Genomic DNA, 27,917 nt, shown 5'->3' with positions numbered 1-27,917 from the left:
GACTTAAAGACGGCTAACTAGCCAACTCATCATCATTTCTGTGAAAAAAATACTGCTAGTCTTGTGTTATGTGAAAATGATTTTTTTTTTATTTGTTAAGAAATTTGCATGTACGGAATTACTGTTTTACAATTGTCATATATTGTTGAGTCCATTTCATAAATTTAAAAAAAAAAAATTCAGTTGTTTAATGTTTTGTTTATTTCAGGATGAGAATATTATACATAGATACAAATCAACATTTTATGTATTATAATTACATAGTACAATATGTCTGTATTTAATTAAAATAAGTGTGTCTTAAGTGAAATCTTCATTTCAGTCCTTTAAAAACTGGAAGGGAATTCACCCAAAAAATGAAAACATTATTTACTCACCGTTCATTTGTTCCAAACCTGTTTAAAGTTCTTTCTTCTGTTGAACACAAAAGAAAATATTTGGGAAAATGCTGATTGCATGGACCCGTAGATTTCTTTAATTTAAGAATTAAGAATATAATTTCATTATTTTTACAAAAATGCTTCACTTTTTCCACATTTTTTGTAACAGCCTTATTCCAAAATGGATTAATGTGGAAAAAAAGTTTTTTGAAATTGTTGCTAATTTATTAAAAATAAAAAACCTAAAAAAATCACATGTCAAAAGTATATACAGCCTTTGCCACAAAACTCTATATTGAGCTCAGGTACATTCTGTGTCCACTGATCATTCTTGAGATGTTTCAGCAGCTTAATTGCAGTTCACCTGTGGTCAATTCAGTTGATTGGACATCATTTCAAAAGGCATACACCTGCCTATATATGTCAAAGCACAAACCAAGTATGAAGACAAAGGAATTGTCTGTAGACCTCCGTGACTGGATTGTCTCAAGGCACAAGGCTAAGGAAGGTTACAAAAATAATTTTGGTGCTCTGACAGTTCCAATGAGCACAATATCCTCTATCATCTGTAAATGTAAGATATTTGTAACCACCTTGACTCTTCCTAGAGCTGGCCGGCCATCTAAGCTGAATGGTCGGGGTAAAAGGGCCTTAGTCAGGGGGGTGACCCGATGGTCACTCTGTCTGAGCTCCTGCACTCTTCTGTAGAGAGAGCAGAACCTTACAGAAGGACAACCATCTGTGCAGCAATCCACCAATCAGGCCTGTATGGTAGAGTGGCCAGACGAAAGCAGCTCCTCGCCTGGAATTTGCCAAAAGGCATATGAAGGACTCTCAGACCATAAGAAACTAAATTCTCTGGTCTGATGAGATTAAAATTGAACTCTTTGGAGTGATTGTCAGGCGTTACGCGCGCGCGTGTGTGTGTGTGTGTGTGTGTGTGTGTGTGTGTGTGTGTGTGTGTGTGTGTGTGTGTGTGTGTGTGTGTGTGTGTGTGTGTGTGTGTGTGTGTGTGTGTGTGTGTGTGTGTGTGTGTGTGTGTGTGTGTGTGTGTGTGTGTGTGTGTGTGTGTGTGTGTGTGTGTGTGTGTGTGTGTGTGTGTGTGTGTGTGTGTATATATATATATATATATATATATATTTATTTTGTAATTAAATGCAAAAATATTAATAGATAGATATTTTGAAAAATGCCAAGTTGTTGTTTATTTGGAAGCCAGAAAATCTTCTTTTGTGTTTCACAGAAGAACACGTGACACACGTATGAAGCAATGATCTGAACCATACTTTAATCCGTTCCGCTGGCATCAGAAGATTAACTCAAACCTGTTTTGCTCTATAGGTTGAGTAAGTTGTTTTGCTTGCCTGTCCGCGAATTATAAACCATGGATTGTACTGTTATATAAGCCAGTGCCGTTGATGATCACAGTCATATTATGGACAAGTCTCTCATTAAGAAGCTCTGAAAGAGACACTAGCATTAACAAGCCAAAGTGATCAAGATGTGACGGGCCATGTTAATCCGCACTTTAGTAGGCTGTTTTAATGAGCTTTGGGAAGAGCCGAAGCAGCACTGTGATCTTTCACCCTTTCACTATCTACAACTGTAAACAGTAGAATCACACACAGTGCTTGTCATAAATCACAACTTTTCTAGGATTTAATCTTTATTTGAAGATTCTGAGTTAAGTTTAAACAAACATTTGTTGTAGGTAAAACACACTTATGTCTACGGAAGTGAAAACTAGAAAGCTTAATCTTCTCCCTTTCCAACAGCTACTTTTTCATATCTGTAAATAGGATGTGAGTGTTGTAAATATAATAGCTCTGTCTGTCTGTCTGTCTGCCTGCCTCCTATCTATCTATCTATCTATCTATCTATCTATCTATCTATCTATCTATCTATCTATCTATCTGTCTGTCTGTCCGTCTGTCCGTCCGTCTACCCGTCTGTCTACCCGTCTGTCTACCCGTCTGTCTACCCGTCTGTCTACCCGTCTGTCTATCCATCTATCTATCCGTCTATCCATCTATCTATCTAGCTCTACTACAGTTAGGTCCATGAATATTTGCACATCGACACAATTCTTACATTTTGGCTCTATTCACCAACACAATTGATTTAAAATTACATCCAAATCAGGTGAATGCTGAGTTACAGCAGTTTTCATATGTGCCTCCTGCTTGTTTAGGGTCCAAAAGTAATTAGATAATTTGCTTATAAGCAGTTCCATGGCCAGGTGTGTGTAATTCCCTCATTAATCCAATTACAATGAGAAGATAAAAGGTCCAGAATTTATTTCAAGTGCAATGTGTGTGTATGTATATGTCAGTGCTTCCCACAGGTATGAAATATACTTGCATTGGTGGCTGGATTGAAACACACCTTTTACCACAGCACATAAATAATTAACTATGTGCAACAAACAAAACATAATTAGATTTTCAACTCTATTTTTATTATTATCTGTTTCAAACTTTTTCTTATCAATGGGTTAAAGTTAAAAAAAGACAGTTGAAATAAAAATAAAAAATTCAACTATATTCAGGAGCCATGTGCACTGACAGATAAAATCTGCCTCTCTCCATCTCTCATTCAAGTTCAAGTTGCTTTAATGGCATGACATTTTGTACAGTATTACTAAGGTATTTTAGATGTATAAATTATGTAACATTGACAACAATAAATTAATAAAATATACAGCAAATTAGAAATAAAGGACAAAAAATTATTAAAAACATTCATTCATTCATTTTCTTTTCGGCTTAGTCCCTTTATTAATCCAGGGTCTCCACAGTGGAATGAACCGCCAACATATCCAGCATATGTTTTAACACAGCGGATGGCCTTCCTGCTGCAACCCATCTCTGAGAAACATCCATAAACTCTCATTCACACTCATACACTACGAACAATTTAGCCTACCCAATTCAGCTGTACCGCATGTCTTTGGACTGTGAGGGGAAACCAGAGCACCCGGAGGAAACCCACACAAACGCAGGGAGAACATGCAAACTCCACACAAAAAATGCCAACTGACCCAGCTGAGGCTCAAACCAGCAACCTTTTTGCTGTGAGGCGACAGCAATACCTACTGCGCCTAAAACATACAATATCTCTAAAAAATTATAGTACTCACAAGAATAAGACTATTTAAATAAGATAAATGAGTTAATTACCCATTTGTAATGGTGTACAAATATTCTGCATTCAGTTTAGATGTAATTTCGTCCTCTCTGAGTATTTACTAAAGGATGTCTGAGTTATTCAGATTAAAGAATTAATTGTTTAATGTCTCTCTAGCTCTCACGATTGTGCGCATAAAACTATCGACAGCTTAGAAAACGAAAGCAAAACCAAATATATACTTCTAATAGAGTTTTAAACATTTAAATGGAAGATTTAAACATGCCATTAAAACATTTAAATGGCATAAAAACATCTTACATGAAAAAAAAATTGTAAATAAATAAAGTAACAATAATTTATGCATCATGGTAACACTTTACAGTAAGGTTGTATTAGTAAACTATTTACTAACTTAAACGATCAATGAACAATACATTTATTACATTATTTTGAGAAACTAAAATTGACAAAGCTGATTAAATAAAGTTGTTCTTTCGTGCTATCTCACAGTGCATTAACTAGTAATAGTTAACAAATAACAATAATATAATGTTCACATTCCAAATAAAAAAAAAATCGTATTACTCAATTTCAAAATACGGACATTTAACGTTCTTCGTCTCAATGCCTAAAAAGCTGTACTGTATAATGTCCGTTAATTGTTCATGTTACTTTAACAAATGAAGCCTCATTGTAAAGTGTGACCCCAAAATTAGAATGTAAAGAATAAAATAAAATATATATATATCATCATTTGCTAAATAACAGCAGAAGTAATTTGGCTGTCAAAAAGAAAATGAATAATAAATATTTAATATTAGTACATTAGAAATAAATCCACAATATCAGTCCAATACCCGATACATAACACCATTATACATTCTGCAGTCATTCATTAAAGCAATGACTTGAACCATTCTTATCAAGATAACCAAGGCTCTTTTTCTTTTTCTAAAAATAATCTAGTAATTTTCAGGAGCCCAATTCTTCCGGACTTGATGAGTCCATGTAAAGAGCGATCAGCAGTCGCAGCGGGACAGAGCGGGAAATGATTAGCGCTGATTGACTCCTGCAGCTGCCTCTGATTGCGCTTTCAATGTCAAATGCAAAAATGACATTTTTAAATCCAGACCATTTTCTCCATTCAGCGTTTGAGCATTTCCACATGCAAGTTTTGCTTGCGGATCAGCAGAAATAGCATCACATGCAAAGAGTAAGAGAGTAAGGATGGCGCTTGAGCGTAATGAAAGGCTGGTAGTTCCTGTAATGTGCTGTGGCGTGACCTTGCCCTCCTCATCTGTAGGCATAATTAAACACAGTGACATCACGTCTGATCCAGAGCTGAGTCAGTCAACATGAAAATCACTCTCAGGAGTCTATCAGTGGTAATGACTCTATAATGAGGTCAATCTCTCCACATTCTCTATAATTACACCAAGCTGCATTTTAAACAGGATTTTAATGGGTTTTGTCCATTCCTTTTAAAGGGGACGTATTTATATAAGATGTCAAATAAAGCTTTGGTTTCTCCAGGATGCGTCTGTGAATTTCCAGTTTAAAAGTCCCTGCAGATCAATTATTAAAGCTTGCTGCATTTGCCCATTTTCTAATGTGAATAATAAAAAAGCTATTTTGGTCTCTCTGCCTTTAAATGTAAATGAGCTTGCTGGAGAGGGCAGAGCCTTTGTGCTATTTTGACACTCTAGAAACAACAAAACAAGCAAATCTCACACCGCCAAAATGTCAGAAATAATAACTAGTGGATTAAAGCTTTAAATGTTCATAGAGAGAACACTTTAGGTGATACATTTATATTGTTGTTGTAAAATTTGATTTAACTTATCAACTAGCATTGGATCTGATTTATTTTGAACAGTATAGTCACACTCTTAAAAACAATTATTCAAACGCAAATATGTTTCGTCATAATCAACAAAACATCTATATTTGTGTAAACTCAAAAAAAAACCAATTGATTTAAACCAGTTCGAAATTGAGTGGCTGTTACTGCCGTATAGGTTGTTTTCAATCACGTGGTTCTAATGACGTGCGAAATTCAGATGGAATTAAGGAAGTGAAAAACTGAATAGGAGACAGAGAAAAGTCTGTATGTTTGCGATTTCTACCATATTTCTAAGGAGATCTAAATAGAAAATGAGCACAAATGTTGGGCATGATCCTTACATAATGAAGAAGGCCAGGTTTTCTACTGAACTAAAATATATTTGACTGTCATCAAGACGGTAGATACTGTGTAAGCTACAAAAGCGAGGGCGCATCTAGATTATTATTTGTTTACTTTTGTTGGGGGGTAAAAGTGCTCCACAATAATAACCATCTAGTTTTGTTCCAAGGACTGCATTTCTTTTTTTAGTCTGTCGATGAAGTCATCATCAACAAACATTCACCACTGCTGCACATATAGACCTTAAAGTTGGTTGTTTATTCCGCCAAAATACCAGTAAAGAGTTAAAATATTAGATGTACATCATGTTAATAAGCTTTCATTATTTTTTCAGTGATTTCAGAAGATTAGAAAAAGCTTAGAGCTAAACATGATGGATTTTGCCGTTTTTTGTTTTTATGTTTTGAGCCTTGTGATGACATCCCAGGGTCAGGCAGGAGATACAGGGTTAAGGCAGTAGGCCTTGAGTGAGTGAAGGAGTGTGGTGCTGCATGTGGTTTTGTATAAATTACAATTTTAATACATATTTGTATAGTTTTTAGATGTATTATGTTGTTATATATATTTAGATTGTATTTATATTTACTATTTATTTAATAATCAATTTAATTTTGATTATTATTTAATTTAATTATTTAATATTTAATTTTTAATTTTAAATTTTTGTTAACTATATTTATTTACTTTATTTATGCATTTTGTGTATTTAGTGTGTGTGTGTGTGCGTGTGTGCGTGTGCGCGTGCGTGCGTGCGTGCGTGTGTGTGTCTGTGTATGTCTGTGTGTGTCTGTGTGTGTCTGTGTGTGTGGCATGGGACAATAACCGATTTTATATACTGATTTAATCAACCGATTTTTATACCATGGTTTAAAAAGCCATTAGCAGACAAACTTCACAATGCTTAGTGGGCATTCTCTTTGCCCCGCCCCACATTTATATTGATATACAATTTCTTATTTGCATGTCATCTTTCATGAGCTGTGTTAAATGTTACATATAGCTGCCGCTTGCACTGCTGACAGCATCGTGAAGATTAAATGAAGGATTATACAGCACCTATCACGCTTAAAATGTGTAGATTCAATGGCAAACAATGTTACCTGCAAACCCCATCGCACAGACTTTACAGTGAATGGCATTAGTCATTTTCATAGCGGACTTGAAGCCACAGAAAGTCTTTTATCCACTCTTGGAAAAGTGTAAATGGTGGATTAATATTTAGCACATGATCACTAATACGATGTGGCATTATTAGTAATGGTAGGTTAATCTGTCAGTGTTGTTTTCATTCTTTCATCTTCAGCGCTTCACATTTTTGCGATTGTGGTTCCTGTCATCTGAAGGCAGAAGGCATTGACTGAGTGATTGACGGCTGATATTAACCAATCATTCGCGTTCAATTAGAGCAGTGGGCCAATAAGAAGAGCAAAAAGGCAGGGCAAGCATTGCAGGCTTTTTTACTTCAGCAAGTTCACATAACAACTGTTTCTCTGTTCCTGAGTGCTGCGTTTGGCGTTTTTAGGTGCAAAGATGCATTCTGCATAAACGTCTCCTAAATCCGCGCTTGTGGTGAGGATTTTTACATTTTTATTTTTCCATTTTAAATTAGGTACTTATTTTGAAATAGAGTCTACTTATTATCTCTCTAAGCACTCATTTTCTCTCTGGCTTTGACGTGTGTGTGTGTGTGCATGTTTGAAACAGACTGACGGGTCGATTTGCCTGTACAACTGTTGTGGAGTCAGTCATAAGCAGAGACTGACACTAGTGCACACACTGCTGTCTTTGTGATAGCAGATGCTGGCATGAAAAGCAGCCTTGTTGTAGTGCACATCAGTGTCTGTGCTGGTGCAGCGTGAGCCCTGACCTTTTGTGAAATCCTGGATAACAGTGTTGATAACAGCACATCGCTTATGATGTGAACCTTTGCCCTTATTATATAAGCACACTATTAACAGTTTGCTTCGATGACATTTTCTAAGTTGATATTTGTTTTGCATTTGCTCGGGAAAACATAACCTTTAATCATAGAATCTTAATTTCGAGTTTTAAACTGTGCCATTTAACTCAACTTTTTTAATTTACAATTATTTTTATTTTATTTAGTTTATAGCAGGGCTTCTCAAAGTCTGGACTCCTTTATTAAATTCAGACCTGACTTCATTTTGTATTGCAAGATCACGCATAAAGGATTAAAATTATGGACTTCCTTCATTAATAAATGCATAAACCCTGTAAATCAATAGTTTAGTTTTTTGTATTTTTGTAAAACAATAAATAAAAAATACAGGATGAAATAAAATCAAAGTTTTCCTGTGTGATCATACGAGGCTTCATGTATTCCAGCAGGCTAATTGCACACCCGCGCCTGCTTTAACACACCGCAGCAAAGCTATCATTTAAAATGATGGTGATGTCGGTCTCACGGAAAAGAACTTGATGTAGTTTAAAGACAGTTAAAAGTTGAATAGACGGATAAGTATGCGTTTACTTTGCCACAAGCCAGCATAAAGCTATTCTGCTTTATTTGTAATAAGACTATTGGAGTTGTAAATAGTAGAAATTTGAAATAGTACTATGAAACGAAACGCATTTTAAACAGCAGTCTCCACAAAATTCAAATATAAGGGACTCAAAACTATAACAACTGTAGTTTTCGTTACACGCATTTTGTATTTTTTAACTTTTTTTTTCGTGCAATCTGAGTTGCATGCAATAGTTTTTAATGCCCACACCTAACCCAACCCCTAAATCTACCCCTCACAGCAATGTCACTTGCTCCATTGAGTACATTGTGCCAGACATTGCATATCTGAAATATGCATTCTCCGCTTGCCAAATCATGGCGGCATCCATTGGATTCACTATATATTATAGGATAAATAGTGTTGACTTGTTTTTAAGAAACATCCATAACATGTATTAGAAGTTATGTAATATCAATTGTTCCTGACCTTTGACCATAATAAAAAAAATACATTTGGACCTTTTAATGCAGATATTAAGAACAAAGAATTGATTATTGGCCGTATTATGGGTTAATTGTATTTCACTGAATATGTATGTGTACTTTTCAACAGCATCTGGAAAATATTTCATTTTAAATATAAAAATTCCATGTGGGTATATAAGCTCCCTTCAACTGTGTGTATATTAAAAATAAAATTCAGAGAATTAATATAAATTTCTATTTGTGTTTTCTTTATTTTTTTCTTATTTTTTTTTCGTTTTTTAAATAGTTACGAGCAGTCAACAAGTACTACAAATTGAAACTGAGCTGTCTTTCTCTTCATATATATATATATATATATATATATATATATATATATATATATATATATATATATATATATATATATATATATTATTATTTATTTTTTTAGAGAGTTTAGTTTATTATTATATATTTCTTCTATAATCTACATTTTTTATTTTTATTTTGTTGCAATCTGTCATTCATAACCAGACAAGCTGGGATAGTATTTTGTGGTGATGCTAGATTTTATTTTGTCTAATGGATTTCTGTTATTTATTATTGTAGCCTGTTCGCTAGATTAATCCACACACACAGATAATCTACTGTCTGCAGCACAATCTTCTCTAGATTGCATCGCTGCCCCTCCTGTCTCTGTCAGGATATGAAATCGTCAGCCTTGACCCTCATCAATTGACGTCAGAGTCGGAACAAATTCAGTATATCTTCTCAATCAGCATTCCTGCAGTACATCGTGGGTATCCCAGTGTTTTGAACTGGTTAGCAGAAGGCCATGACAGCTGTGGATGAGATTATCTCTGCCACACAAAACCAAACCGCCATTACTGTTACGACATAGTCTGATTGAAACATGGGTGAAACAAGAGGGCAGTCTATCCATTGGTGAATCTGGCAACAATTTCAAAGTCTCGGGGTTAATGTAGGGTTTGTGATGCAACAGTTATAGATTTTGGTTGTATGATTATAGTCTGAGGAATAATCCGTTTATCACGCTTATTATGCATTCATTAATTTCAAACACTGCTAGTTTAGAATATCATGTGAAACTTTAACTTATATTTTAAAGTGTTATTTATTACTGCTCAATGACCAATTAATACAGCACATAATAATAATATTAAAATCAAACAATAGTCCATTTCCCTTTGGACTTAAATAAGTTTTTGGCATTTAATTGCAAGTAATAATTTTACAATGAAAATAAATGACAGAACAAAGAATAAATAAAATAAAAATAAGAATAAATAAAAGAATTTTAAAAATAGTTTTTGTCTTATGTTAATCTAAGTATTTCAAATGTAGACAAATGTTGTCAAAGGATGCTGAAACTGTCTGAAAGGCACTTTTAATCAACTATATTACAAAAAATTTTGTTTTCGTACTTTTTCAAAATTGTTTGTTCTGTATTTTTGTACAAATGTGTATCTATACAAAGTATAAAGCTGATTGGTCAGTTTTTGTCACGTGACTCTTTCAACTAGGTTTGCCTGAAAAACGTGAGTGCATTGTCCCATGTGCATGTCGCTGTCAATATGCAAGCGCAAGCAATCTGCCTTCATTGGAAATAACAAGTTTGCGCGCAAAAGACATGATATGTGAACGGTCCTCAGTTAAAAGCTGCAGCCATTGTTAATCCAGTGTGTGTGCGTATTAGCCTTTGCTTTACAAGCTCTGAACTTCGAACTCAGTTGGCATAACTTGGTTTAGTTGAAGCAGTTTTGTTCCGTGCAGAAATGTGGTGTTGAGAAGCCTTTACGATTAATTAACCGGGACGAATTAAGGCGCGGTTCATAGTGAAAACGGTTAATCGTCGTGTAGCACCCTCTTGCTGTTTTATGTGAAGGGCCCTGGTTTCTTATTAATTAGATCACTCCAAAATTTATTTAAACCCCAAAAAGAAACCCATAACATAACACCAATTAATATAAATAATAAACACAACAAATCTAATACAAAATTATCTTTCTTAATTTACTTAAAAACAATTAAACAAAGGTACTAACAAAATAAATGAAGGTTAGTTTCAAAATGAAGCTTTTCATTTTCCTTTTTTTCTAAAATTCAAACATCAAATAATCTATTTCACATTAACGTTCACCTCGATGACATCCACACTACAATACTTTTCCGCTCCCGTTATACCTTCCGAGATATTAATTTCTGGTCACCTTACAACCCCTTTGTCACAGCACAACAGGTGAAACTTTAAAATTAAATATAAATGCATAAATTTGGAAACATCGTAGCCTTAAAATGGTGGATTTAAGCAAACCATTTATGTTTGTTTATTCTTGCATGTTATTAGCTGGAGTAGTCTGAATTGATATTCCAGTATTTAAATAACTTTTACATATTTACTGATTTAGAAATAAATGTTAAGTGAAATAAATCACATTTTTTTAAAATAGTAAATGAAATTAAATCTCGACAAAACGGAAGTTGTGTGCTTTGGTTTTTGCTCATGTAATTGCTCAAGTTCTTGCTCATGTAATGCTGATTTAGTGTTTTTATTACATTTTCGTAAATTTGTGACCGTATCATGAGAAGAATATGGAATAAATGGGTTGAAACCATGGATTTAATGTAAAAAAAATTTTTTTATCTGTGTTTAGGTGCAAACTCTTACAGGCGTTTAAATTAATCAACTTTGACACATTATCAATTAGAGACATGCTGACTGATCTCGCTTCTGATGCAGATCTGCATTTAGGCAATGGAGATGTTAGCGCATATATATATATATATATTTATATATATATATATATATATATATATATATATATATATACATAATCTAGTGCAGTATTGCCAATGTAATTGTAAATGATTGTAGAGCTACATAATAAATCGTTTCAGCATTGATATCGCACTGATTCGCAATAGTCACATCGCGAGTATACGCAATGTTTAGTCTGGAGTTAATTTATCATTTCGCATGTGTTACTTTGAGACCTGTGACTGTGTGGCCTGTGTCAGGGTTTTAAATGGGAAATTGTACTGTTTTCAATTTAATATTGCTAAATTTGATTAAATTGTTCACACAACGAAGACTATGCAGTATTATGTTTCATTTGAATATTCAATTGCTGTATACCGGAAAACAGGTTCCCCGGGAAAACAATAATAACGCTGTTTATTTAATTAGTATGTGCTTTTTTTTTTTTTTTTTTTTGTGTATTCTCTTACAGAATCATCCCAATCATTATGAAGGAATAGATTTTTTCCAAACACTTATTCAACTCATCTAGTGAAATTGTAATCCTATCCCAATGTATATCACAGAATAAAAAAATACCGCCGTGTTAGATTTTTCAATGTCTTGCAGCCCTAAACTATTGTATATAATAATTATAATAAACTTTTTGTAACACACATTTGAGTAAGTTTAGCTTATAAAGATTGTGAATTATTGTTTAATTGTCTTAGTCAATTTTTATTTGAAATATCGTATGTTTGTTTTTATGGAATTGTGTTGCTTTTCTGTACGAGCAGTCAGACGACAGTCGGCCTCACAGAAAGTATCAAACAAAAGAGATCACATGCTTTTGTAAAGCGACTTGAAGGTTAATGGCGGTTATGCAAGAAGCCGTCTTCTTTAGTGCACTCTTTAGGTTGCTTTCGTTTCCTCTCTTCAATCATTCCCTCTCTCACGAGAGAATGAGGCCACTTCCCTCAAGCTTGTTGGCTTGATGAGCTCGTTCATTTTCAAATCTTCCATATTGTTCCAGTTGTAACTGGTCCAGACATTTTAAGCTCAAGGTGGTTTACCTGTTTGAACACAGTCATGTTTTTGCAGTACATTAAAGCTTTGTGATATTGCTGTACAGACATCGAACGCCTGCTTTGTGTCTTCATGTTTTTGTTTCTGGCAGATGTCCAGAGGGCTGAATTTTCACGGCAGACAAGATTTCTTAATCAGTCTGTTCTGTAAAAACATAGAGATTTAAACAATTGAGTTTAAAAATATGCATTATTTGACCGGCCCATTGTTTACTTTTATTATTTTATTAATTTGAACCTTTCTGCTATTGGTAAAGTAGTAATTTCTGGTCACATTATTTTCCACTTTGATTAGATTTTTACATCTTTTTGTGGTTAAATATTTCTGTAACCAAATATCTTTATTTCATGTTAAGCTGCTTTGATACAGTCTAAATTGTAAAAGCACTATAGAAATAAAGATTAATTAAAAATGTAATTTCTTTCTTTCTTCCTATATACATGTATATGTCCATTTGTGTAATAAGTGAGTGCATGTTTGTTTAATAATAGGGCTCTCAATGCGTAATTAACATTTTTAAGTGTTAATATTTCTTCCACAAATTGATTGATAAGTTTTGATCACTGATTGATCACTATAATTGCCGTCATCAGACTTATCATTGTGTGGTAAAGGTACAGTGAAAGCCAGTAATATGAGGCTTGCTGTGCTGAATGGCAGGTTTTGTTAAAAAAAAAAAGTTTCTAGATGGAAGTTTGGACAGTTTTGTTTTGTCTGCACATAATTTAGTGATGAACTGTTCTTCCACTGAAGTACTTCAAACTTGTGCTATCTTTGGGCCAGACAATTTTTTCAGGCGTTACTTATGCTTTTATATATATTAATGATAACATTAATTTACTGACATCGACATAAACATTTGTAATACCGGTGTTGGGCAGTACATCGCTACAAGTAGTGACGCTTCTAGCTTAACTAGATTTCTCAGTAGCGTGGCATAGTGCCACTTCTTTCTAAATCAAATAACTTTTTAGTAGCAAAGCTATCATTTTAAGCAAGTAGCGCAGTAAAAGCTACATAATTGTACATCATTAAGTGACACCGTGGTCATTCACTGAAGTGTGAAGCTGGTGTCTGGCCAATGCAAGTAATTCCGTATAATAGCGAGAATGGCTAATTCTACATATTTGCCTTTACTAGACTTTTTTTGCAGTCTAGTAAAATTTGTTTCTATTGGAATAGTTAATAACTGAACGTAGTATGCCACATATGCTTCTTTGGCAGTTTTATTGATCTTCATTGTCAATTTTATTGATGAAGACAGAACTGACTTGGATTAAAGTTGCTTCGATTTAAAAATGGAAAAAAAATAGCTTAGATCTAGCTTAGCCACTTTTGCCATGTAGCTTTTAGCATAACTTGCTGCATTTCCCAGGGGGTAGCTTTTAGAGTCGTTAAGCTATATCTTAAGTAGAATAGCTATTAGCTCACTACATTTTCCATGTAGCTTGCTCAACAATGTGTAATGCCTACCATTAGCAAATATTAATAAGCACCGTAATACTACACTATTGTTGGTTAGTGTTTGGAGTTTTGTGCAAGAGTGCCCTCTGGCCTTTAGAGGAGATTTAGTACTGATCACACAACCGTGTTTCCCTCGCATAATGTGCATGATGACCACAGCTTTGCTCAATCACATTTGCAATATAATTTCGATCAATCGCCTTACTACAAGACCTTCCACCAAAAAGGAAAACAAAATGGTCATTTATTTATTTTTTGAAATTATATTAAAGAATGTTTTTATTTAGGAAATATTTAAGCAAAATGTTTAAAAAGGAATCTTTTGGAGGATTCTTGGAGGGTGTGTGTGTGTGTGTGTGTGTGTGTGTGTGTGTGTATAATATATATATAATCATTAATCAAATGAAAAAATCTTGTATAACTTTTAATCATCACTTTTTTTATCAGCTTGATTGTTAAGGAACAGTTATGATTGTAAGTTTTAAATTTAATATTAATTACCAATGTTGCCATAAATAAAGCCAGTGCTGCTGATATGACATTAAAGCATAAATAAGTAAATGAAGTGATTCAAAGTAAAATACATACATAAATTATTTTAATAAAATTTCACCTTTTTTGGTTTGCATATATTCGGAATTGACTTGGACATTTCTTGGACGAGCTCTGTGAGATTGATTACACTGTGTTGGTTTTGTGTAGGTGAAGCGGTATTTTCGAGAAGTCCATTTGTTGTGCGTGTGCTTTGGTAAATGATCAGCTCAAACTCTCTTTCTGTTTCTCTAAATAAATGATGGCCATCTGTAGCTTTCACTCCAGATTGGAGGCGCTGAGTGGATGGTGTCAGTCTTCTCATTGTCTTTTGGGTTTAGCAGAGAGCTGTTAGCGCCCTATTATGCTTTAAGTAGGCATTAGGGAGAAGACTGAACAATCAATTCTGCTTGTGGGTTTGTTTGCTCTGTTGCTGCACCGAACCGCCCAACATCATCTTCTGACTGTACACCCACTTAATTCCAGTTATGAACACGACAAATTGTATGGGTGAGTCAAAGACGACAATCATTGTTTCCAAAAATGGTAAAGAGGCTTTTTTTGAAGTGTTAAAACCGACGTGTGAATATAGAGGTGTCTCATTAGACAGCTTTATTTTAAACCTTTAAAGGTATTTTAATGCAAGACCCTGCAGGTGAATTAATAAAAAAAAGAAGCAATAACAGCGTATACTTCACTGTTTGAGAGATTTCATTAATGATTGCAAACACGTTTTTTTTTTTCTAAAATGTTGTTTAATTGTGCCAATGAGGTGATGGTAACTGCAAGCTGAGCTTATTTGCATAAATTCATTGAGTGTCGGCATAGTCTTCTGAGCCAAAAGTAATTTATTAAATTAGAAAAATATTCACACAGCTTCTCCTACTGCAGCAAATTCCATTTGTACTGTAGATAGTTGCCACCATTTAATCAGGAAGTGACGATTTTGTTCGCTTCGACTGATTGGATGAAAACGCTGCTTTATTCACATGTCTTTTATGTGGTTTTTCCAGTTTTGTGCATAAAGTTAATTCGCATTTTTGGATGGAGATGTAATAAATGTATCCCTGTTTAGGCTGTAAAAACCTCAGATTACAGATATGAGTAACACTGATGTACAAAACTGATATTTATGGCTCAGAGCAAGGAAAATAACTCAGCCATTATAAATATGTATTATGATTTAAATCTAGACTCAAATTGAAAATAAAATAAAAAGAACATTTCAAGTGTATTTTTAAAGTCTTCTTCACACAAGAGTGAAAAATCACAATGAAAAGCCAAAAAATCCAAACTTTAAACTTGACAGTTGCAGTCCTGCATCGTCTCACCTTAAAACTCCAAATGGGCAGTTTCTGAAATCTGGATTATTTTAAAACTTAAGCTACTATTACGTTAATGCATTTGGTATAATGGACTCTTTTTACAAGATTGTTATGACGCATTTAACAGTCATCATAATCCTAATTCTTTGTAAGTCTTTAATATTTAGATTTTTTTTTTTTTTTTACGTATGAAACTTTATATGCATTTTTGTGCTCATTATGGCATCTTTGCTTCAAATTACAAAAAATAAATTACAGCTTATGCAAGGTGTTTCTGATGCAGCGTCTATGAGGCTTAGATTAAATTTAACGTAATTCTCTCTTCTGGCTGCCGTTATCAGCCTCACAATTTTTTTTCCTTTTTTTGAAAGTCTTGATAACACCATTGTGGCATTTTTCTTTTATTATTTCAGCAAATACGATTTAAAAAAATTATTTGTTGGACTCTCCCCGATTCACTGCGCTCTAAGTTTTCCCAACTAGGATTACTTCTGCTGCTGAGAACCCCGGAAATGTGAAAAGGATCTATACTATTTGAATTGTAGATGGCTGTGATGCTCATGTTCAAATTTTATATGCAAAATTTAAAAGTAAAAGTGAAGCACAGAGGCGCTAACCAGATGTTAAAACCACTGGTGGAATTCACCGTTAGGGTTTTTTTCCTGTTGTTTTTGATCATATCCAATGGAAATTGGCATCAGTTTGGGCATTTAGGGGTTGTTCATGGACATAAGTTATTCCTTTTTTGGTGAATAGTCCATCAACTGGTGTTCTTGTAATTTTGCTCTTCTCGTATTTTGGTTGTCTACCCATCAACCTTTGCAGCGGAAGGATGCTGTACGCTCTATTTCCTCCAGACCACAGCTGTGAGTCTGTTTTCTAACAGAAATCTGGTCTCCCACCTTCCCGCTATGTTTAAATGCTACTGAGGAGGACATCATTTAGTAGATAAAGAGAATCTTTATAAATGCTTTCACTTCATAACAAACTGAAAGTGACGGTCTCATTTGTATACTAACTATATTTGTTTATGAATTATATAGCATTTTAATCAATATCAATTTATCTACTTCAGATTTAAATCAATTAGAAAATTGCATTTGTTCAATAATTTATCACAATATTATACACTAAAAAAAGTTGATACAACTCAAAATTGTAAGGCAACTTGCTGCAGAGCTTTTTTTGAGTTGACTCAACTTCCAACCCAAGTTCTGCACTCGGTTTTAGTTGAGTAAACTCAAAAAAGCTCTGCAGCAAGTTGCCTTATAATTTTGAGTTGTATCAACTTTTTTGACAGTAGATGTGATTTCCAGTAAAACATACAAAACCATAGGTAATTTATTCCTAGTTTTGATTTTTCAATTTAAAATAATTTTATTGTTTTATTGTGATGATTTGAAGGACAATCTTTAGTGCAACATAATATTTTGGATTTATTTTATTTAAGTCATAATATTCACAGTATCACACATATTTTGCATATACACAAGCAAAGGCATATTTTGACGACATTGTGACTAAGTGTGGAATTATGAGTTGTCGTCTTCATTACCAGTGTTGGGGGTAACGCATTGAGTTACGTAATAATAATACTTTTCCAAGTAACGAGTAAAGTAACGCATTACTTGTAAAAACTTAAGTAATAACATTTGAGTTACTTTTTTGAAAATGTAACTTGAGTTGTTTTTTAGTTTAATTAATTAGCTTTTAAAAAATAAATTGGTGAATTAAAATTAAAGTAGGCACAATGAATCGCGCTAGTCAATGAGCGAATGTGTTCATTATTTTAAACGCATCGAAGAAAAGGAAAACAGGACTATAGTCTCAATGGAAAGTGATTTTATGGCAAATAGTACAAAAGTAGCAACACATTGCTTTAAACCTTCAATAATCTGTATATACGGTATGCAGAGCTCTGGGGTCAGGAAGTTCTCGTTTAATATTATCCTAAAATAATGCTTTTTTATGTGTTTTTTTTTTTTTAAAGGTATACATGTAAGTTACAGAGTGTGTTGTTAATTGCAGAGCTCCTCTATTTAAAAATAAAGAAAAAAATAAAAGTTCTGAAAGAGATAAAGCCTCAGCCAGGTCAGAAAATGTAACGCAAAAGTAACTCAAAAGTAACGTAATGCATTACTTACCATTTAAATGTAACTAACACAATTTTGGGGGAGTAACTCAGTATTGTAATTCAATACTTTCAAAAGTAATCATTCTTTGAATCATGTGGGATAATGTAAGTACGCAAAATATAATAATAGCAAAAGTCTATAATATTTTGAAGCACACATTTTTAAAACAGTTATTTTTATTATTATAGTTATTAATAATTTGTTCATATTAGATATGTGTTAGATAATATTTAACTTTAATTTAAATATCATTTAGAGTGTTTTTAGATGCTTAATTGCCTATAGGCAGTATTTGATTACAGCAAAGTTTAAACTTTAATTGCATTATTTACTTATTTTGTTTGTAATATTATCAATTTTAGAGATCTCACTAACCACTATTTAGACTTTTAATATTAATTCTAAATTTCCAACAGCATCATTTATAGACTGACCCTGAATTAATGCAATTCATTTTGACATTTAAAGTAAATATGTGGAGGAGAAAAAAATGACTGATGAACTGATAAAACTTCAGTCTATAGATATATTTAGCATCCAATCAGATGTAAACACATCACCTCACGCTTTTTTTTTTTTTTTTTTCACACTGTTGCTAAATTAAGAGAACTGACCGCCATGCAGGTGCTTTGTATGGCACGTTAACATGACTGCTCTTGCGTTACATTTTCACACAGATGTTTAACTATTTAATGCTAGTTTGACTTGACAATGAAATGTTTCAGAAAACTTTATGAATGTGACTCATGTGCTTACGAGAATTTGTGTTGCAGCATCAGTTTTAAGTCCATTGTTTTATGTAATAATGATGGTGTAATAATATAGTAGGGTATTAATGCTCTTCTGTTTTCTTCACAGGTATTAAATGAAGAGTGCGATCAGAACTGGTATAAGGCAGAACTAAACGGCAAAGACGGTTTCATTCCTAAAAACTACATTGAGATGAAGGCACATCCGTAAGTATAAGATGCTTAACTTCAGCCACCACAACCTGACTTCCTTTCACTTTTCTGTTAAAGCATGCTGAAATCATTCCCAGCTTTATTAAAAACAAGCCTGTGTTGCTTTACTAGCATCACCAAATCAAGTCCTCTCCATATTCAGAAGTAGCTTTTGTCTTCGTTTAGAGCCTTTTTCAAAGTTTTTGTTTTTCCTTCTTCTTTATTTCCACGCATTAGAATATTGCTTTATTTTTTATTACTTTTTACTAGGATTTACACAAGACAAACATTCAGTGTAAAATTAGTTTTTATATCCAAGACCTTTATTTCACACAACGCCTTCATCTTCATCAACAAATCGTTTAAGTCATGGGTCTCAAACTGTCAGCCAGCAGGCCATTTGCGGCCCTCTCTCTGGCCCGTAACTGACGTCAAAAATATAACGAGATTCGGCCCACCAAAACATATATTTTTCAGTCACTATCATTGTTGTGCAGTTGCTTGTAGTTTTGACCCCCCACCAACTGGACATTTAAAGTACTGTGCTGTACTGTTACTTTCGGTTTCTCTCATTGTGCTGTCGAAAGTAATGCACATGCAGGTTCTTTTCTGGGGCTGATTTAAACCTTGAATTATATGCTCGTAAGTGCTCTGTTTTTACTTAAGCTCTATTTTTGAAAATATTCAAGGGTCGTTTGATTCTAATTATTTTTATACCGCCTGTATTGTGCTGTTCATCTTCATGGCGTATGATGTGACAGGTTATGCTGGTGGTGTAAATATGATCATTTTGCTATTAAATTTTAAATGGTCTCATTCAATAGATTTTACTTATGCATATTAAGATTTGAATCAGTAATGTGCAGTAGTAAAATCAGACTCACTGCTGTGTGTGTGTGTGTGTGTGTGTGTGTGTGTGTGTGTGTGTGTGTGTGTGTGTGTGTGTGTGTGTGTGTGTGTGTGTGTGTGTGTGTGTGTGTGTGTGTGTGTGTGTGTGTGTGTGTGTGTGTGTGTGTGTGTATTTATACTGTCTGTCATACCACTAGCTTTTACCAATTTATCAGTGGGATATTTTAAATCAACGAAAATATCTTGCTGATAAAAGGGTAAAACCTTGTGGTTCTCGCTTATGTTTATAGTTACTTTCAAATGAATGTATACACTTTAATATGCTTTCTAAATAGTATACAAAATCAATTTTGCTAATTTTATTTGATGTGCATGTCATTTAATTAATTTTAATTGGGCATGCCATTTTTGATGTACATCTTTGTTTATAAGTTAAATGATTATAACTCACAAGTTGATGAAGCAAGCAATGGCTGTTTTAAATTGACCGATTGCTGTATATAAAGTTCTGATCTAATATCTGACAATGTTTTTTTATCATTTTTATTAGGGCTGCACAATATATCATTTAAGCATTGATATCTCAATGTGATCGTTTGCATTAGTCACCTCGCAGGTTGCGTTTGTGTTATAATTCATCATTTGCCTGTGATTTGTATTATGATTTTAAAAACATTCAGCTAAAAGAAATTGTACCATTTGTGACCTTAACTATGATTCGTTTTATTTAATTATTTTTATCATTCAGTTAATTTAGTTGAATACTATTAGACTCTGAAAATGATAAACCACTTTATTTCTATTGTATATTTTCTTGATTGTATTTATAGATTAAAAAATACTCAACTCCTACAAATACAGAAATGCTCTGCAAATTGCACAGACCACAAGGAAAATGTGTCTGGGGACCATAAAAAGTTTATGAATTGTTTATTAGATTATCACATTATGGGCCCTATCATACACCCGGTGCAGTGTGGCGCAAGGCGTGATGCAATACTTGTTTGGTAGTTTCAGCTTGGCGCAAGAGTCGTTTTGAGGCGTTGCGCTACGCGGTTTAAATAGCAAATGCATTAGCGCTCATTTGTGCGCCCATAGGCATTCTGGTCTAAAAAGGAAGGCGTTCTGAGGCGCACTGCTGGCGCGTTGCTTTTTTGAGAAAATAAAATAGATTTTTCATTAGACCAAAACAAACCCGGTCTAAACTCCGCTGCACAGTTGCGCCTCGCTTACACACTGCTTAATACGCACAAGAGAGCAATAGGCAAATATCTTTACATATGAAAAAATTTTTATATTAAGGATAAATATAGGATATAATAAGAATAGATATAGAATATAAATATAAAGGATTAAAATATTACAAAACATATTATTTTCTAGCCAACATAAATATGAAAAACCACTGCTTTTATGTCTTCTTCATCTCGGGAGGCTTTTTCAGTTCATTCATAATTTGCTTTTGTATAATGTTATTATTATTAGCAGTATTATTTATTATATCCATATTTATATTTGTTTTATTAAAAACAAGCTTGCATTTGCCCACCTGTCAGGTTTTAGACCATATGGGGCACAGCATGTGTTTTAGGATATAACTCAGGTTTTTGAGCACACTTTGTTACTATTGTTCATTTATTCGTTTGCTGGAAATTAGAACTGAATTTAGAAATAGTTTTGAAACGAATATTTGCGCTTAACAAACGCAATTAACTATTTATAGGCTAATTGATGTCTGTGCGTAAAGGTTTCCCTACCCAAGAGCGTAAGTGAAAGTGATCCATTATCTCTCATTCTCACGCAGTAGATGCTCTGTTTAACAGTTTTCTGTTAAAAAAACTGTTAACTGTGAACTGTTTGCTAGTGAAATGCTCATTTTTTCCACTTAGACTTACTTTGCGTCCTTTAAATTGTGAATGTGCTCTTGGCGCGACGCAGCTGGCTCTTAAAGGTAATGGAAGATGAGACTGTAATTGGTTTATTCTCAAAACACACCTTTCACTCATTAAGAAAATAAACTCAACCCTTTTAGATCATGCTCTATGGTGCAAAGCACATTTTTCTGTCCGTAAATTAGCAAAAATGCGTTCTGACACGCCCTGAAAGCGTTTGCCCCCTGTGTTTTGCGCTCTGCGCATGGACAGTCAAAATAGAGCCCTATAAGTTCTTTCCAGATAGAGATATTAAGTAATAATAATTGTTTTCATATCACAATATATATCGCAAAATAAAAAATATTGCAATGTGGGTTTTTTTCAATATCCTGCAGCCCTAATTTGTATTCTTTATTTTTATTTATTATGTTTGTTTTTTATACTTATTGATGTAAAGCAGTTTCAGTTATTACAATAAATACATTTTGTCTTCAAACTTGGAATGTGTATTAGAAAACTACCAGCTGTCCAGTCACAGTTAAGGAAAAGCAGGTCATATACCGTACCACACCAATCGACTGTCACAACATAACGACATAAAGCAGTGAAAAAGACAGCCAGAATTTATTAATGCGCTACATTATGTTGATGTCTTTAGTCACACAAATTATCTGTGATATCAGTTTGACATAACAGTACCGCAGATGTTCTTTATGATTGTAACCAAAAAACGAGCTGAAATAAACACTATGAAGTGCCCTCACTTTCATACATCACTTTTATACGTCATTCCAATGCCACTTTCTAAACTTTTAATTACATGTGATATGAACAAAATAGTACTTTTAAGTAACACTAATTGCTAATAAAGACTAATTGCTTCGCTGTCTTTAACAGATAACTAAATATTGATCATTTGCATTACAGGAAAACAATTTTGCAAAACGTTTTGCTTTGTTTGATATGCGAGTAAGAGTAGATTGACCAGGTTTATGGGAAAGGGAGGCGGATGTTTCTTATCTGGACAGGGAATGTAAATGTCCATCCACGTGTGTGTAAGTGCAGAGAGAGAGAGAGAGAGAGAGAGAGAGATGGCATAAGGAGGATGTACTGAGGTGGAATTTGCCCTCAAGTGCTTTACTGAAACTTCAGGTCACATGCTGTGTGTGTTTGTGTCTGTGGCTTGAGTCGTCCACAAGATGGACAGGAGAGATCAAGCGGAGCCACACTAGCCTTACATAACAAGCCATCAGGGAGAGCGAAACATGTATTTTTTTTTTTGAATGATGTAATGTGTTTATTTATTTATTTGTCTGTGCCTCTAAGAGCACAGAGAAAAAGTATCAGCATTATCATTGATTACACTAGTTATCAACTGCGTATTTATTTTGATTTGAATGAAAATAATGGTGTGGGGGTTGGAAAAAATGAAGTGTGGTGTACAATCTTCCCCCTAAAATGTTTTTTATTTTTTTTTATTTACCATACATGCTTTTTATTTTTTATATTAAATGGTGTTATTAATTTACCTACTTGCTTCATTTATTAAATGCAATGCAAATACAAATGGAGTGATCGCAATTATGGTATCAAAAAAACACCCTCAAATATATTTTTGCTGCCTGATCTGCTTACTCAAAATGAGCTGAAACATCACAATTCTAAAGTAGTTTTTTTTTTTTTTTTTTTTTTTTGAGGGGGAAAGCTTAAATGTTTTATGTTCAAATTACTTAAAATGATAAAAACCAATTGATTTGTGTTGGGATGACATAAAGAGGTCGTGTGGAACACAGCAATTTTTTTTACAATGCATTAATGAACGTAAGCAGATCTGGAATTTTTTTAATCTCTTCTTTTTACAATTATTAATATTATCATTTTTTATTATTGGTATTATTATTATTGTTATTATTATTAATAATAATAATAATAATATGATTGTTTTATATTTTATTCTTTGATAATCTTTAATATTTATTAATATTTTTAATGCACACTCATTGTTTTTTTCTTTATCAAGACTTTTATGAATCACGGAATTGAACCTCATTTAAAAAAAAAAAAACATAAGCTGGCCTATGCAACCATTTCTGTATCTCGGTTATATTTGTTTTGTTTCAATTTGGGTTTTACATTTTTGAGTTTTTTTTTTTTTTTTTTTTTTACTTTTGTTTTGGAGGGATTTAAATCTGTGACCTTTTTGGTTTATCAAGTATTAATCATTATTGATTATGACACCTCATTATGAAACACCTCAAAATGAAAAAGCTGTAAATCACTAGTATTTATTTTGATTTTAAATCTCATTTAAAATAAAGTTGACCAAATAACGGTATATTATTATTATTAAAATTGTTAATATACTTCAGTTTATTGATGGCTTTTACTGAGTGTAAGGTCTATAAAGCCAGTGATGATGAGATATCATTTATCCAGTAACTGAACTTTGGATTTATCTGCTGTCTTTCCAGTAAATGAAGGCCTTGGGTTTGTCAAGTTTGCTTAACCCAGTTCATGTCACCCTGCCTGCGTTACAACGCACACACACACACACACACACACACACACACACACACACACACACACACACACAGACACACAAAATCTCAGTGATGTTTCACACTGTATTCCTACAGAAAGGACATGCATTGTTGGATGATTTTATAAACTGGCTTGTAAATAAAAGACCAGCTTAAGTTTTATTTTTTAATATACAGTTGAAGTCAGAAGTATTAACACCCCCTCTGTTACATTTTATTTCCTATTATAAAACTTGTAACTCTCTAACCCTAATAATTACTTTCTAATAACTGATTTCTTTTATCTTTGCCATGATGACAGTACATAATAGTGCTGACATTTAAAGGCGTAACTAGGTTATTTAGGCAAGTTAAGGTGTTACGTGTTTAAGTTGTTCTATAGGATGAGACGTAACAGTAAATGAGTTTCTATGGTGCTAGGTATAAATAAAAGAAAATCCAACAAATGGATATGTGAAATAAAAATAACAATTTATTTAGCAACGATATTAAACAATGAATATAGGAATGTAATTTAAATGACTGAATCAAACAAGAGTGTTGGCAAAACAAAGAAATTAATATAACAAAACAATCTAACTAAACCCCAACCCATTAAACTATCTAACCAAAGAAAAATGTAGAAACAAAACCATAATCTTCAGCGTATAAGACACTTAACTAAACTACTTAACTAACATAATTACAGGTGTGACAACTCCTCCATAAACTAACTAACACTAAAAGAAAGTTCTCGTAAAGTACACACTGTTAGCATTTAGCAAAACAAAAGCTTATCTTATGATGCAGTTCTTATAAAGATTGTTTGACTCTAATAATTGGGTAAATTGAGCTACAAAAACTTATCTAAAAAATAAAGCACGTCAACGAGCCACAACCTAAACAACAACAAAATTAATATGAAATCAAATGAACAGGCTGGTCGAGACAAGTGAGGAGTTTAGTGCTGTATCAGGTGCTCCTACTTTTTAAACTCTGTGGACCAGCTCCTGATTGGTGCGCCAAGTGGTGTCATAACGATGATTGACGACCTTCTCGGCCAATGGTCGCACACCTGGGCAGAAAAGAATACACTACGGGAAAGCAAAACAGGAAACAAACAAACACAAAACACCACCAAACATACGTGGAATGTAGCACAAGGTGATGGACACTCAAAAAACATTGCTAAGGGAGCTACATAATTTAGACCTTAAAATGTTTTTTTATTATTTAAATTTTATTTTTTTCTAGCTGAAATAATACAAGTAAGCCTTTCTCCAGAAGAAAAATATCAGACATACTGTGAAAAATCTCTTGCTCTGTTAGTCATTATTTTGGAAATATTTAAAAAAAGAAAACAAAATTCAAAGGAGGGCTAATCATTTTGACTTCAACTGTATACACCGGCCGCCTAGGTATAGTAACGGTCGCCCAAGTATATTTGGTGGTGACGCATGAAAAATACAATCATCATCCTTTTACACTTTTTTTTTTTTTGGGTACGTCCAGGAAAGCCAAACATTTGCGTTCAATTAACCAGTGGAAAATCTTCTCTGCACGTTTGCTACTGCTGGTTCTGTGTGTGTGAAAACTGTCAACACTCCCACAGTCACGTGCTCTGCAGGACCCACAGAGACCTGCCAAAAAGCATCCAGCTGTAGTTTTTGAAATTCCTCAAATTCCAGGATTCAAGTTTTACTTTAGCTTTGTAAAGTTGCTTTTTTTTCGCAGCTGAAAAGTTAATGCGCACAAAATATACTGGCTGCAAAGTATTTGTACACCATTAGAAATGGCTAATCAACCAATTTGCCTCATTTAAATAATCTACTTGTATTCTAGTAATTATTATTCATTTTGAGCAATAATATCTTTCTTTATTCATTTTCTTCGTTATTTGTTTCTCATTTGCTGTATATTTTATTAATTTAATGATGTTAATATATTACATACTTTATACATGTCTTAAATGCTTTGCCTATACTGTACAAAGTATCATGCCAGTATAGCAACTTTAGAGAGAGCAAGAGCGCTGCCTTTAACTGTCAGTGGGTGCACATGGCTCCTAAATAGCATAAAAGTAAGAGAAATAACAGATTTCTTTTATTTCAAGAGCCTTTTTTTAATAACTTTTATCCGCTGAAAAGAAAAGTTGTATAACAGTGTTATAATAAATAAAAAAATTGTTAAAACACATTATTGTTTTGGTTTGTCGCATGTAGTTGACCATTTATGTGCCATGGGTAAATGGTGTGTTTCAATACGATTACCACCGCAAATATATTTCAAACCTGTGGGAACCACTGACATGTGACACTGTCATCTTTGTTTCTCGATTCGCTGTTGATCTTCTGCCAGTGTTAATTGCTCTCTTGGCTTTCTATCAAACGCAAAACTGCCATCTAATTTTCCTAAGCTGTTTCTCTCAGCGCTGAATATTTGCAAATGATCTTCTTTCTGTTCATCCGCAATTGCGTGTAAAACAGTGAAAATCATCTGATCTCTGTCCTCTGCATCGCCGCTCAGTTTTTCTGAAATCATGATTCTCTGCTCTGATCCAACTGATGTTTGTGTGTGTTGTTTTGTCAGGTGGTTTTTCGGGAGAATCCCCAGAGCCCGAGCGGAGGAGATCCTGAACAAACAGAGGCATGACGGAGCTTTTCTCATCAGAGAGAGCGAGAGTGCGCCTGGAGACTTCTCACTGTCTGTCAAGTGAGTAAAAAACAAATCCACCTCTCCTCAATTCCAGAACAACCTGACAATACTCTACCTATCAGCTGTTTGAGATCTGTACAATATTTAAAGGATCCTAAAGGGATAGTTCACCCATTCACTCACTCTTCACATGTTCATAACCAGTTCAAGATCATTTTTCTGTTGCATACTAAAGAAGATATTTAAAAAAAATGTTGGTTTCAGGGATTCATTGGCTTTCTTAATTCTATTTTCCCCTATTATGAAAAGTTGAAGGGTTCAAGTAACCAACATTCTTCAAAATATCTTTTTTTGGGCTCAACAGAAAAAAAAAACTCATAAAACCACATGACGGAGAGTAAATGATGAGGTCATTTTTCTTTTTGGGTAACTGTGCCTTTAGAAGCCTGTTTTGCAAGTCAAGTCTGCATTTGTTTAATCAGAAATAAACTCTAAAGTTAGGAAATGTTACAGTTTAAAATGTTTTTCTACTGATTGTAATTGAATTCATTGTATTTTTGTCAATACTCCAGTCTTCAGTGTGACACAATCATTCAGAAACCACCCTAATATGATGATTTGCAGCTCATTAAATTGAATTCATTTCATAATTATTATTATTATTATATATATTTAAATGAATCCTGTTATTTTGAACTTTCTTCCATGAAGGAATGCTAAAAACGTAAATGCATCAGTTTCCACAAACTATGATGGAGGAAGAAATGTTTTCAGCATTGATAATTCAAATGTACTATTAAAAATTATTTACTTTTATTCATTAAATTGTTTAAGAGTAAAAGTAAAGACATTTGTAATGTTAAAATAATATTTTATTTGAAATAAATGTTGTGTTTTAAACATTCTTTTCATCAAAGAATCTTAAAAAGTAAAACGTATCACAGTTTTCTGAAGAAAAAAAAACTATTTAATGTTTTCCTTCCTTTAAATACTATAATTGTAAAACAAGAGGACACAATACTGACAAAACAAAATCGTGCCAAAAGTGTTTTTCCGCTGGCTAGGCCTGTTTGGGCCTTTCACAGATGAATCAGGGTGTCCGCGAGCTCTTACAGTGTTCAATTATGAGAGAATTAAGGCCTTTAGAAGGTATT

General features: G+C 33.5%; 1 protein-coding gene across 9 annotated transcripts in view; it reads left to right on the top strand.

Annotated features, from left to right (window-relative positions):
• Positions 1-27,917, top strand: part of grb2b (growth factor receptor-bound protein 2b) — a 58,518-nt gene that overhangs the window by 20,907 nt on the left and 9,694 nt on the right. For all 9 annotated transcript variants that reach the window (XR_015479685.1, XR_015479684.1, XR_015479686.1 and 6 more), the window contains 2 exon segments: positions 18,784-18,881; positions 26,698-26,820. Coding sequence is in view for 6 of the 9 variants with exons in the window: in XM_087242404.1 (XP_087098530.1) it covers positions 18,784-18,881; positions 26,698-26,820 (221 nt within the window). In the remaining 3 variants the exon portion in view is untranslated.

This window comes from Danio rerio, chromosome 3, assembly GCF_052040795.2.
Source record: "Danio rerio strain M-AB ecotype USA chromosome 3, GRCz13ab, whole genome shotgun sequence".
Lineage (NCBI taxonomy): Eukaryota > Metazoa > Chordata > Actinopteri > Cypriniformes > Danionidae > Danio > Danio rerio.
The sequence above is the reverse complement of the archived record's forward strand: the minus strand, read 5'-3'. Positions and strand labels throughout refer to the sequence as shown.